This window comes from Panthera tigris, chromosome A3, assembly GCF_018350195.1.
Source record: "Panthera tigris isolate Pti1 chromosome A3, P.tigris_Pti1_mat1.1, whole genome shotgun sequence".
NCBI classification, from domain to species: Eukaryota; Metazoa; Chordata; class Mammalia; order Carnivora; family Felidae; genus Panthera; species Panthera tigris.
The window spans coordinates 103589353-103602421 of NC_056662.1; the positions used below are offsets into that span (position 1 = coordinate 103589353).

Genomic DNA, 13069 nt, shown 5'->3' on the forward strand with positions numbered 1-13069 from the left:
GCTGTAGCCACTTCCACATTCCCAATGCCTCCTGCAGCATTCCATACATATTTGCCAAATAAATGAACATTAAGCACGGCAGATGTGAGTTCACATTGGACCCGATACTGTCTTTAACATCTCTCTGCCAAGATGTGTTCTGCCTCGGGTATGAAAGTCCACTTGCTGGTTATCAATAGAGACGTGAGGTCAGTCCGGCCCCAATCTAACGAGTTCAGGCTCCACGGGCTGGTCTCCCTTTCCTGACCGCATTAGTTTTCTATTGCTGTGTAACAAATTACCACAAACCTAGCGACTTAAAACAACACACATTTATAATATCAACTTTCCATGGGTTAGGAGCCCAGCCACATGGGTCCTCTGTTGGGTTCTCGAAAGTCTACAATCAAGATGTCAGCCAGGGTGTGTTCTTACTTTGGGGGTGGAACCGGGGAAGATCCTGCTGCCAAGCTTATTCAGGTTGACAGGGCAGTTAATTTCCTTGGGCTGTAGAACTGAAGGCTCCGTCTTTTTGCCAGCTGGGGGCTGGGGGCATCCTGATGTTCCTAGAGGCCACCTGCAGTCCTTTGCTATATGAGCTTCTTCAACATGTTCACATTCATCATCAAGCTGGTAAGGAGAGTCATCAGTCTGTTAAAAAGAAGTGTTATACACCATAAAGGAATCCCAGGAGTGACATCCCAGCACCTTTGCTTTATTCTGTTAGGTAGAAGCAAGTCACAGGTCCCACACTTGAGAAGAAATTACACAAAGGCATTGGGGGTCACCTTAGGGTCTGTCCACCAGAATGACTTCTATCATTAGAATTTTTTCACCATGCCAGCAATTCTGACCCACTACTAGTTCTGGCATAGCAGGGCCCTCTAGAACTCGCTGTCCAATACATATGTGACTAGTGTGACAGAAGAAGTGAACTTTGAACTTCTTTAAAACTTTAATGAATTTAGGGGCCTCTGGGTGGCTCAGTCAGTTAAGCATCCGACTTTGGCTCAGGTCATGATCTCATAGTTTATGGGTTTGAGCTCCACTATGGGCTCTGTGCTAAAAGCTCAGAGCCTGGAGCCTGCTTCAGATTCTGTGTCTCCCTCTCTCTCTCTATCCTTCCCCAGCTTGTGCTCACTCTCTTTCAAAAATAAATAAACACTTTTTTTTCATTTTTTAATTAAATTTAAAAACTGATACTCAACTCAGTTATTGGAGAAATTTTTATGTCTCTTTGGAACAACCTGAGTATATATATCTTTTTCAACTAACTTTTATGAAATCTGGATACTGACCAAGTATTTCCCTGAAACTTTAGCGTTCAAATTGAGATGCGCTGTTAATTACAACATCTACATCAAATTTCAAAGACTGAGTACAAAAAATATCTCATTGATAATTTTTATGTTGATTACAGGTTGAAATAACATCCTGTATATATTGGGCTAAACAAATCATATTATTAAAATAATTTTCATCTCTTTTTCTTTTTTTTTTAATGCGTTACCAGTTAATGGAGTGTTACATATGCGGCTCGCATTCCCCCGCCTAGAGAAAATACAAAGAGGTGTTGGGCTTACAATAAGTTTGGAAAGACACACCATCAAAGTTAGCTAATAAGGCAAGACAATATCTGACTTATCTGACTAACGCCAAACAATAACTACTGTAGAGGGCCCGAGGAGGGAAGGAGGGGACACCCACAGGCCGGCCAAACTAGAGAAGGCGAGCCAGAAGTCGTGAGTTCTGAGCGAAGGCGCCGCAGGGCGCGCTGCGCACGCACCACCCTGCGCTCCGCCCGTTTGACCCCGCCGCCGCGCCGTAGGTCAGGCTGCACGCCGCCGGCTGCCATGGCGAACGTGTCCGAGCGGACGCTGCAGTTGTCTGTGCTGGTGGCCTTCGCGTCTGGAGTGCTCGTGGGCTGGCAGGCGAACCGGCTGCGGAGGCGCTACCTGGACTGGAGGAAGCGGAGGCTGCAGGACAAGCTGGCGGTGACTCAGAAGAAGCTGGACTTGGCCTGAGACCCCGCGCGCGCCCGCGCGCCCACCTCGCCTTGCGCTGGCGGGGCCTCCGGCGGGGCTCCGACACGTGACCTACGGTCTCCGTACACACTCTGCAGCGCCTTGCTCTTGATGGAGTCGGTGAGCGGTACTGACGGTACGGAGACTAAGCGGAGATGTCGGGTACGGGCGGATATCATGGGGCAGGAGCGCCTGTGGATACCATATAGGAGGTGACTCTCTCCCACAGACACCAGAGAGAGGAGGTTTTCTTTTCCCCCAAAAAACGTACACTGTGGTGTCGTAGTTCAGTTCACTGCGTGCCTTTAGTGGGCATGCCTTACCACGTGCAGTATCGTTGCACCTTGACATTAAACTTCTGGAAAGTAAGCTACTGGAAAGAAGGAAAGCAAAAAAGAAAACGGATCGTGGGGGTATGCCGGCCACCTCCTTTCCCCCATGTCATTCTTTTCGATAGTATCCTTGGTAGATCTTGGTATATCTTTGCATTCATGTTTTGTAATCTCCAGTCTGAATTCTTTGGTTCTTAGCAGCCTGGTAAAGTGGAAAGAGCACTGGCCTGGAAGTTAGGAGCCTTGCATCTAGTGGTAGCTTTTCCATCAGAGCTATGCAAATTTTCTTATCTGTAACATCAGATCTCATAGTTCATAGTTTAACTCCACAAGACAATAATTTTAAGTTAACGATTATATATTTCTAATTGTTTTTCTCTTCTGTTTCCAGCAGTTTGTCGAAGATGGATACAGAACACTGGACAGATCTAATTTCTCGTTGCACTTTATGAGTCAATTTTATTTTCAAAATAAAAAAAATTCTTAAACCTCTTTGAATCTTTTATCACAAGGAAAAGGAGTATCTTGCCTGGCAAGCAGTTCACTGCATCAAAAGATCGGGATTCTCAAAACTCATCTGTTAGTGTTTTGAGCAGATAATCTTTTTTAAGGAATATATGGCAATTCCTTGGTACAACTGCAAAGGAGAGTTGGCCCAGGGACCATTAGGAGTCCTTTCACCCAACTGTTAATGGACCTGTGCAGTAAAGCAAGGGACTGTGTAAAAATAACTGAGTTAGGGATGATGTATGTAAGACTTTTGCACTTATGAGAGTGACAACATACTCCAGTTTTTATTGGTAAACACTTCATTTATGTGTTACTATGTTATATACATTAAAGGAAACCGCCTCTTGACTAGAGCTTAGTGATAAATTCCAACTGTTATCTAAAAATCAAGAGTGACTAAGGCCTTGTCTATTTTTAATTTGCAAGAGGTGTTTTCTGTAACACTGTCCTTGCTCATTCTTACAAAGATTAATTTTGTGTCTCAGCACATTAACATAAGAAAATTCAAACAAGTTTCCACACAAAGCTTTTATTTTTTATTTTTTTGTTCCATTTTACTGGAGCCATCATGCTTTATTACTTCCAACTCTTATTTTCCTTCTGTGAACACAGACTAAAATGTTGGTTCTTAGAGCTTATCCCATCTGGCCTGCAGTTTGCTTCTCAACCATATGAGAAGATAGAGGCCATTAGGCTAGAATTCCCTCATTGTTCTTCCTCTCAATAGCTCTGTTGAAGGGCAGTGGTTTTCAAAAGGGCTGCACAATATAATCATCTAGAGAGCCTTAAAAATTTCAGCATGCCACAGATTTCCATTTATGTAGTTTGGGGTATGCCTGAGCATTGGGCTTTTTAAAGCTCGCCAAGTGATTGTGATGCCCAGCGGTGGTTCAAAACCACTGGTTTGGAGGCTTTATCTCATTGGCTTTTCCTTTCTCACAAGAGAAGATGCACACATCCCTTCCAAGGCTGACTCCTCTTTGGCCTCCGTTGAATTCTGCATCTCTCAGCCCCCTTCCTTGTTCTCTAGGACACAGTGTATTTCTAGCACCTGCAGTCTATCCCTGCTTTCCAAATTCTTTTTATAAACCTGCACAGATCTTGACTTTGGAAAAAAAATCTTTGGTTGGCCCCATCATTTGCTAATTAGAAAAAATGGCCTACTATCACTCCCTAAATGCTTTGCCCATTAAATTCCTGGAGTCTGCCCTCTGCATGCTCCAGAGCCATTGTTATCGAACGGCCATTTATGAATTTTTAATTTTCACCTCCAGAGTATTTGATAATGCCAGTTTCTCCCTGGAAATTATTCTTGCCATACTTCCCTAATAACATAAAATTACCCACGTTCCCAAACTTTTACTACTGCTTCAAGTTCCTGAAACTTCAATCCTTGGGCCTCTGCTCTATCCTTTCCCTTTGGTTTCCAAGCCAGTCCCCAGGCTTAATGGACACATCCAAGCAGAACCCTCTCTAAGGTATTTCTATCCTACCTGATCCTTTTATTTCCAGCTTCACCCTTTCAAGTGTGTAGTGGGTGTTTTCACTGGTAATCTTACTCGAGAACTCAAATCCCATGTGTACAGTTCACTTGGCAGGAAATTCTGCATGCCAGGTGGCACTTCCATGACAATCTTTGGTAGTTGGTACAGCTTCATGATTCTAGTCCACCACCCTAGCTCATAAGCTCTTTGAGGCCAGTGCCTTAAACATCTTGTACCACAGGTCTAACCAGCGCTTTGCACCAAGGTGCTCATAAATATTTGACACTTTTGAGGTGGATTGTCTTAAGGTCCTGAAGTAGGCAACTTTCTCTGTCCTCTGCTGTAATCTCTCATTAGCGGATCCCTAACTACTTAGTTCTGCTAACTGTACATAATGAGCCTCTCAAAAGCCATTGAATACGTTTTCAGTGTCTCCTGTAAGGTAGCAATACAGAGTTAATATTCATTTTAACAGAGTTGGAAGAAAATCATAGTGAGTTTTACAAAATGGCTTGTTCTCAGGAGAAATAGTCGTCATGCTTTGCTTTGGCTTTGGCAACCTTACTACCAACCTTTCGTGTTTTAGGTTACTTTGGTTTTCATAATGGCAAGAGAGAAGCAAAGACTGTTAATGTGACTATGCTGAGCATCACAAATCAAAAGAAATGTAAATTTATGAAAAAGAAGGCAGCTGAGTACTCTCATCCCTTATAGCACACTAAATACTATTGAAATAGTATTTCTCTTGGGGCGCCTGGGTGGCTCAGTCGGTTAAGCGGCCGACTTCGGCTCAGGTCACGATCTTGCGGTCCGTGAGTTCAAGCCCCGCGTCGGGCTCTGGGCTGATGGCTCAGAGCCTGGAGCCTGCTTCCGATTCTGTGTCTCCCTCTCTCTCTGCCCCTCCCCGTTCATGTTCTGTCTCTCTCTCTCTCAAAAATAAATAAACATTAAAAAAAATAATAATAAATAGTATTTCTCAACGTTGAAAGGGCACATGAAACACTGAGGTATTATTAAAACATAGGTTCTGATTCTGTAGGTCTGTGATGGGGCCTGAGAACATGCATTTTTTCTTTTTTGAGACTATGCATTTCTAACAAGCTCCTAGATGATGTTGATGATGCTGATCCAGGACTTAAAGGAATAAATGGTTATAACTCTGAATATAGTACAAAATGTATAAAATCAGTCATCTTTCCACTTGAGATGAACAAGAGTAATCAGCTTTTTTGCATCCTTCCTCATCGCTCATATATATACACACATGTAGGGGGTTTATTTGTTTATTTTTACCAACATAGAATTATACCATATTCATGACTAACTTTTCCATTTAAAATATGGAAATCCTTATAGATCTGATCTACAATATTTTTTTCTAATTTATACATACATATTTAAATAAGGATTTCATAAATGATGGGTTTTGCTTACCTCTTACAATAAAATAGCACTCCTTTCTCATTTGTTGTGATAAACCTGTTTTTTTGTTCGTTTGTTTTCACACAGAATGCTTCAGGGGGCACCTGGGTGGCTCAGTTGGTTAAGCGTCTAACTTTGGCTCAGGTCCTGATCTCACAGTTCTCGGGTTTGAACCCTGCGTCTGGCTCTGTGCTGACAGCTCAGATCCTGGAGCCTGCTTCGGATTCTATACCTCCCTCTCTCTGCCCCTCCCCTGCTTGTGCTTAGTCTCTCACTCTCTCTCTCAAAAATAAATAAACATTAAAAAAAGTTTTTAAATATAGAACGCTTCAGGAATTTGCCTGTCATCCTTGCACAGAGGCCATAATAATCTCCTTACGGTTTCAGTTTTAGTATATGAGCTGCCCACGTGAGCACTGTTACAAATCTTTTTTTTTAATTTAATTTTTTATTTTTTTAAATTTACATCCAAATTAGTTAGCATATAGTGCAACAATGATTTCAGGAGTAGATTCCTTAGTGCCCCTTCCCCATTTAGCCCATACCCCCTCCCACAACCCCTCCCGTAACCCTCAGTTTGTTCTCCATATTTATGAGTCTCTTCTGTGTTGTCCCCCTCCCTGTTTTTATATTATTTTTGTTTCCCTTCCCTTATGTTCATCTGTTTTGTCTCTTAAAGTCCTCATAGGTGTGAATCATATGATTTTTTTCTCTGACTCATTTCACTTAGCATGATACCCGCCAGTTCCATCCACGTAGTTGCAAATGGCAAGATTTCATTCTTTTTTTTTTTTTTAATGTTTATTTATTTTTGAGAGAGACAGAGAATGCGAGTGGGTTAGGGGCAAAGAGAGAGGGAGACACAGAATCCGAAGCAGGCTCCAGGATCTGAGCTGTCAGCACAGAGCCCGACGCGGGGCTCAAACTCACCAGCCGTGAGATCATGACCTGAGCTGAAGTCGGATGCTCAACCGACTGAGCCACCCAGGCGCCCCGAGATGTCATTCTTTTTGATTGCTGAGTAATACTCCATTGTGTGTGTGTGTGTGTGTGTGTGTGTGTGTGTGTGTGTGTACATATATATATATATATATACCACAACTTCTTTATCCATTCATCCATCGATGGACATTTGGGCTCTTTCCACACTTTGGCTATTGTTGATAGTGCTGCTATAAACACGGGGGTGCATGTGTCCCTGCGAAACAGTACACCTGTATCCCGTGGATAAATGCCTAGTAGTGCAATTGCTGGGTCGTAGGGTAGTTCCATTTTTAGTTTTTTGAGGAACCTCCATACTGTTTTCCAGAGTGGCTGCACCAGCTTGCATTCCCAACTGTTACAAATCTTTTTAATGAAGATACTACGTTGGGCCATTTATGTGAATTTTTAAGTATCATGAGCCATAATGCAGAAGTTAACTCAAACTAAAGACATGAGCTACAAAAAAGCAGATCATACCAAATTATTGTCAAGATATGAAGAACAACAACTCATATAGGTACGGAGTAAATTAGTACAACTTTGGGAAAATAGGCAGGATCTACTAAAGCTGAACATAAAGCATGCCCTGTGGCCGAGCACTGTATACTTGTTTGTACTACATATATATGTGTATAATAGCATTGTTTATAATAGCCCTAAACTGGAAACTACCCACATGTCCAGCCACAGTGGAATGAATGAGTATATTAAGAGTATCACACAATAAAATACCAGAGAGCAAAAGAACTGAACAAATTACAACTACACATGATGATACAGATGCATCTCACAAATAACATGTTGAGTGAAAAAAGCCCACCAGGATGCCAGTACACAATGCATGATTACACTGGACAGTTCAAAAGAGGCAAAACAAGTGTTTGTTACAAGTTAGTATAGTGTTTACTTTGGACATAGGCAGTGGAGGTGGGTAGGGATTAGGAAGGGAGAACTACCTAGGGTTCTGGTAATGTTCGGCATCCTTATATGGGTGATGTTACCTGAAGGTGGGTTCAATGTGAAAATTCAGTGAGGTGGGCACTTGTCATTTCTCTCTAGGTATATTTGAAGAAAAAAGTACACAAATAAGTAGCATAGTAGCTGGACCTGTGGAATCAACTTGTTCGTCGTACAGAAGAGCATTCATTTATATTAGTGAAGTTCATCCTTTGCAAAGTGAGCTCATGTCATCATTTGTACTCGGTGTAGTTAGTGCAAAGTTTGGGAACTGGACTTAAAGGATTCAGAACCATCTGGGGAAATGTTATTACAATCTCTCTGAGAGGAAGAGTAAAATGGAGATCATAATATTCGCTCGCGTACCTGCTGTAGGACAGACAAAATCACCATCCTCACAGAACTCAGGATGGACAACGTGATAACGTGCAACACTAAAGTGAAATGAAACCAGCAACGCCCCAAACGGCGAAGAATATAAAACCTGTCCTTTGATGTGACAGTGTAGGCCACATAGGAAAGCTACCCTTGCTGTTAATTTAAGAGTTTATGACGCTTAAATTATGCCTTAAGATTAGTTCAGCAAAACTGGTTATGAGAGAACAAATGCCGTTACACCGACACCCCCAACAGCATTGGCGTGGTAACACTGAGGTATTGTGGGACATGTAGTTTCCGACGCCGTGGAGCATTCTCCCCCACCTCCACCCACGTCCTGTGGAACTGGCCGGCAAAAGAGAACTACTGGGCACTGGGCCTGACCTGAGAGCCCAGGACCTGCGGCGCGGAGGGGTGGCTACTGCGACAGGGCACGACCTCCACCTCCCTCCTCCACTCGCCTGCGGGTTCCAGGGCTGAGAGGCGGGCGCGCCGTGATTGCGTCACCGGCCCACCCGCCGCCGTGGTTTCCCTGGCGACCGGGAGGGCGCCCGGAGCAGAGGCGAGGGAGATGCTGGCTAGGCGGCCGCGTAATCCTCTGCAGGCCCTGCAGCGCCGCACTCAGGAACTGAAGCTACAGGTAGCGTCTGGCTGTCCAGCCGGGGGCCTGGGCACCACGAGGCAGCCTGGGTTCTAGTGGCGGGCGAGATCTGGGGTGTACCTTAATCCTGGCAGCCTACCCCAACCCACTTACTTTCCCGAGTTGTAGCGCTCCCTCCTCCACCCCAACATCCTGAAGCGAAACCCCGATTCTAACCCCTCTTGCTCCTAGTCCAACCCCCGGAAGCTGAACCTCCCGAAAATCTTGACCATCGACTAAGCGCCTTACCCCTGCCCCTCACATCTCAGTCTCCAGCCTAATAACTCCCTTAACCACTCTCCAACATAGTAACTCCCTTAACCAACCTCGCTTCCAAAGTTAAACTTAACAATAACCATTTCCAACTATCTCTGCGCCCATCGCTTTCCTCCACTCTCCATGCCTCCTTACCTTTGAGCCTTTTTCCAGTGGAAGCCGTTTTTGCGTCACATGAACTCCAAACGAAATAGATGTTAAAGAATAGACCTAATATGTAAGGAAAATATTAGGTTCCGACAAATGAGTGAAGGACATGAACTGAAGAAGAAATACAGGGAAGCCATAAACATGAGAGAAGTTAACTTAAAAAATAACATAACTGTAAATAAAATATCAAACATTTTTAAAAAATCACGATAGTCAGTACTGGGGAGGGTGTGATGAAACAGGCACTTATATACACTGCTCTAGAGTATAAAGTACAACATTTCTGGAAAGCAATTTGACAAGATGTGGCAAATATTCATGCTCCTAGGCTGGGAAATTACATTTCCAGGGACTTGCCATACATAATAATAAAAAGATTGGGACAGAAATTGATGTATAAAAGTATCCATCACGGTGTTCCTTAGACTGGATATCACTTAAATGATCAGTAATAGGGGAATGGGTAAATAACTTATGATGGGATAAAATAGTATGATTAAAATTTTGTTAAAAGATTTTAGTGTGTTAGAATATTTGTGATAAAATGTGAAGTTAGAAAAAATATCAAATATAAAATTGAATATACAGTATTTCAGTAAAATTATTTTAAGTATAATACATATAGAAAAAAGATTGAAGAAGGGCCATCTGGGTGGCTCAGTCAGTTAAGCGTCCTACTCTTGATTTCCGCTCAGGTCATGATCTCATGGTTTGTGAGTTCAAGCCTCACATAGGGCTCTGAGCTGACAGTGCAGAGCCTGCTTGGGATTCTCTCTCTCTTTCTGCCCCTCCCCTTTGTTTCTCTTCATACTTTTTGATATTTTCATAATTTTTACACCAAATGTGCATAACTTTAAAAAATAAGAAAAAAAGTAAGTAGTAATTAATGGTTTGTTATTTTCTAAAATTCTTATTTTGCTTTGATAATTTTACTTTTTTTTCATTTGATCTGTTACTGAATATAATTATTTTCTAATCTTTGACAGATAAGAGATTTACTGAGTGCTCATATTTGGTCCAGTTGTGGACTCCCATTTAAAAAGTACAAAAGAGGGGTGCCTGGGTGGCTCAGTTGGTTAACCATCTGACTCTTGGTTTTGGGCTCAGGTCATGATCTCACACTTCGTGAGATCAAGCCCCACATGGGGTTCTGCGCTGACAGTGCGAAGCCTGCTTGGGATTCTCTCTTCTTCTGTCTCTGCCCCACCCCTGCTCTTGCTCTCTCGAAATAAATAAATGAGCTTTAAAAAATACAAATTTAAAAAAGGACAACAGATTTGATGGATATAAGTGACTTTTGGACTTACAGTCGTACAATAAAAGCAACATGCTCTTCTGGTGGAAATAAAACTTGATGAGGCTTTGACTTAAACTGAGCCCTGGCTAGATGCTTACTATGTTTCTGTATCTGATTTTAAATTTAGTGAGGTCTTGGGAGAACCAGGAAAGTTTCAGAAGTAGATTACAAAAAATTATTACTAAAACAAAGACAAATTACAAACAAAACAATTACAAAGATTAGTGACCCTAGAGAAGACTTAGCTCAGGAGTCTTCTGATAGCCCGAGTGTCTGGGAAGGACTCTTTGATAGGGAAGATCTGTCTCCACAGAGGACACCTGAAGCAAAACATGAACAGATTTCCAACTTGATGTCCATGGACAAGTAATCAAGAGCCCATCTGGGTCACGCCTGTTAGCACTGACTCTGTCACCAGCTATGCATTTCGTAACTAACACTCAGATGCAAAATAGGAGGAGGAGAGAAGAAGCTAGTGAATTTCTCTTCTTGCATCCACGTTGCCTTCCCCGCGTCATCTTTAGAAAAGAACCCGAAAGAAATCTGTGCCTCTTTTGTGGGTACATTGGCAAAGGTACACAAGGTGTTGAGAAAATACTAAGTCAATGTGTAAGGTAGAAGAATGAGGATAAGCAAACTTGTGGCATAGTCATACAATACTATTGAGCAACAAAGGAATAAACTAATGATACAATATGGCAGTATCTCAAAAACACGCCGTGTGAAAGGGTGACACAAGAGAATACATCCTTTCTGAGAACTTTCTGGGGTAATGGTAATTTTCTGTGTATTGATAGGGGTTAGAGTTACCTGAGTGTATGCATTTGCCAAAACTCAGCAAATGTATATTTAAGATTTTATATATAAATTTTATACCAAACCTTGAACTCTAGTTAGCGATGCCTGTGGTACATCATTTATGAGGCAGTGTATTCATGACTGCAGTTTGCTTTCAAATACATTAAAAAATCAGATGGATTGATCAAAAGGTATAGTAAAATATTAATGGTAGAACCTAGGTAGGGGTAGATGGGGAGTCACTGTGAAATTTTTTCAACTTCATTATATGTTTAAAAGTGTTCATTGTGAAATCTTGGGAACAAAGAATTGAAATTTTATTTCCTGAGGTCGTACAGTATTTAGCAATATAATCTAACAGTCTCTGTTTATTGTAGGTTGATGGCTTGCTTTCTGAGAGTCAATTGAAAGAAGCTCTAGAAGCCAGTAAAAGGCGAGATATTTACCAAAGGTAAAACCCACTAAATTATATAAGCTTTCCAGAAACCACACTTACATTTCACTGGGCAGGATTTATAGCATAGAAATTGTTTGACATGTTCTTTCACTCCTTTATTGTACAGTTTCTCAAAAGTCAAAATAATAATGGGAAATAATACTGGAGTCATAACTAATGAAATTTTCCAAAACGTATTTAAAAATATCTCTTGCAAGTATCTGTATCTCCCAGGTGTAGATATTGGAATGGTAAGATTAAATAGAGAATTACACTTGTTAAAAAGCAGCAACTTACATTTATTCTGTACTCTGTACGGACCAAGCAGTGTGGTCCACACTCTAAAACCTTTTTCTTGATTAATTTTCACAATCATACCATGAGATACTTATTAATATAGGTGAGGGTTCACAGGGTTTTGTTCACAGGGTTTTGTTCACAGGGTTTTGTTAATACGTCTGACATTACTTTGCTGTAAGACATTAAAGTGGGCAGGCCGTAAAAATGTTTGAAGACCACTGAGAAAGGCAGAATTCACTCAAGTCAGAGAGAAATTCCCTGCAGTCTCAGTGGAGATGCAGGCAATCAAATGAAGAATTAGATCATGGTATAACTTGGATCTAGAAAAACTAACCTAAATCTGAGTAATGGATTAAGGTTGCGACAGCAGCTATAAAAACTGCTCAGATTCAAGATAGTGACTGAGGCAGAATTATGGTAGATCCTTGGCCTCCTGTAGCCTCCTGGGACCTGGTCAGAAAATTCTATTAAGGAATCCCACCTTGCTTAGGATAATGACCTTAACTCCCTTGACATGGGAAAACTGTTCTCTTGGGTGTTTTTTGTTTTATTCTGACTTTTTCTTTTAACCCTGGAGGAATTGAAAATTAAATCAAGTTTAACATTACATAGACATGATGAACTAGGTCAAATTAGACTATTAATACTTTTGTATTCAATTTTAGGACGTCATTAAGATAATGTGTATATTTTGGGTATTTAGAAGTGTGTATAACATTCAAAAGAACATGAAATTCATTTTATTAAAGGATTCATTGAATCATTTGAAAAAGTTTTACTTAATTCAGGCATTCAAAGTTCTTAAAAGCAAAATAAAATGAATTTTAAAATGTTGAAGGGAATTTAATTAACTATATTAATTAAGATTGTTTAATTCAAATTGAATTAATCAAATAATAAAGAAAAAGTGAAGCTGATAATACTTGCTTTACTAGATTTTATTTTATTTTTTAAACTTATATAGTATCTACTTTTTTTTTAATGTTTTTTAAAAATTTGTGTTTATTTATTTATTCTTGAGAGAGAGAGAAAGACAGAACACGACCAGGGGAGGGGCAGAGCGAGAAAGGGACACAGAATCCGAAGCAGGCTCCAGGCTCTG

General features: G+C 41.2%; 2 protein-coding genes and 1 non-coding gene across 9 annotated transcripts in view; 2 read left to right on the plus strand and 1 right to left on the minus strand.

Moving 5' to 3' along the window:
- Window positions 1–1817: 1817 nt before the first annotated feature.
- MTLN (mitoregulin) lies at window positions 1818–2812 on the plus strand. 3 transcript variants are annotated; one of them, XM_042979788.1, is made up of 2 exons: window positions 1818–2123; window positions 2727–2812. In XM_042979788.1, exon 1 carries the CDS (start codon window positions 1833–1835, stop codon window positions 2001–2003), a length of 171 nt encoding a protein of 56 aa, XP_042835722.1. In that variant the 5' UTR covers window positions 1818–1832; the 3' UTR covers window positions 2004–2123; window positions 2727–2812. The 3 variants fall into 3 exon arrangements, with proteins under 3 accessions (XP_042835722.1, XP_042835720.1, XP_042835719.1); XM_042979786.1 differs by having other exon boundaries at window positions 1818–2139; window positions 2730–2807; XM_042979785.1 differs by having other exon boundaries at window positions 1818–2139; window positions 2727–2805.
- Window positions 2813–6064: 3252 nt separating this feature from the next.
- LOC122237502 lies at window positions 6065–6168 on the minus strand. The gene has a single exon (XR_006216109.1). It is a non-coding gene; the product is annotated as a U6 spliceosomal RNA (small nuclear RNA).
- Window positions 6169–8595: 2427 nt separating this feature from the next.
- NPHP1 (nephrocystin 1) overlaps window positions 8596–13069 on the plus strand; it is a 58783-nt gene continuing 54309 nt past the window's right edge. For 3 of the 5 annotated variants that reach the window (XM_042982033.1, XM_042982034.1, XM_042982035.1), the window contains exons 1-2: window positions 8596–8710; window positions 11609–11682. In XM_042982033.1, the coding sequence (XP_042837967.1) occupies window positions 8642–8710; window positions 11609–11682 (143 nt within the window). In that variant the 5' untranslated portion in view covers window positions 8596–8641. The remainder of the gene's footprint in view (window positions 8711–11608; window positions 11683–13069) is intronic. The other 2 variants (XM_007082356.2, XM_007082357.2) reach the window with 1 other exon arrangement.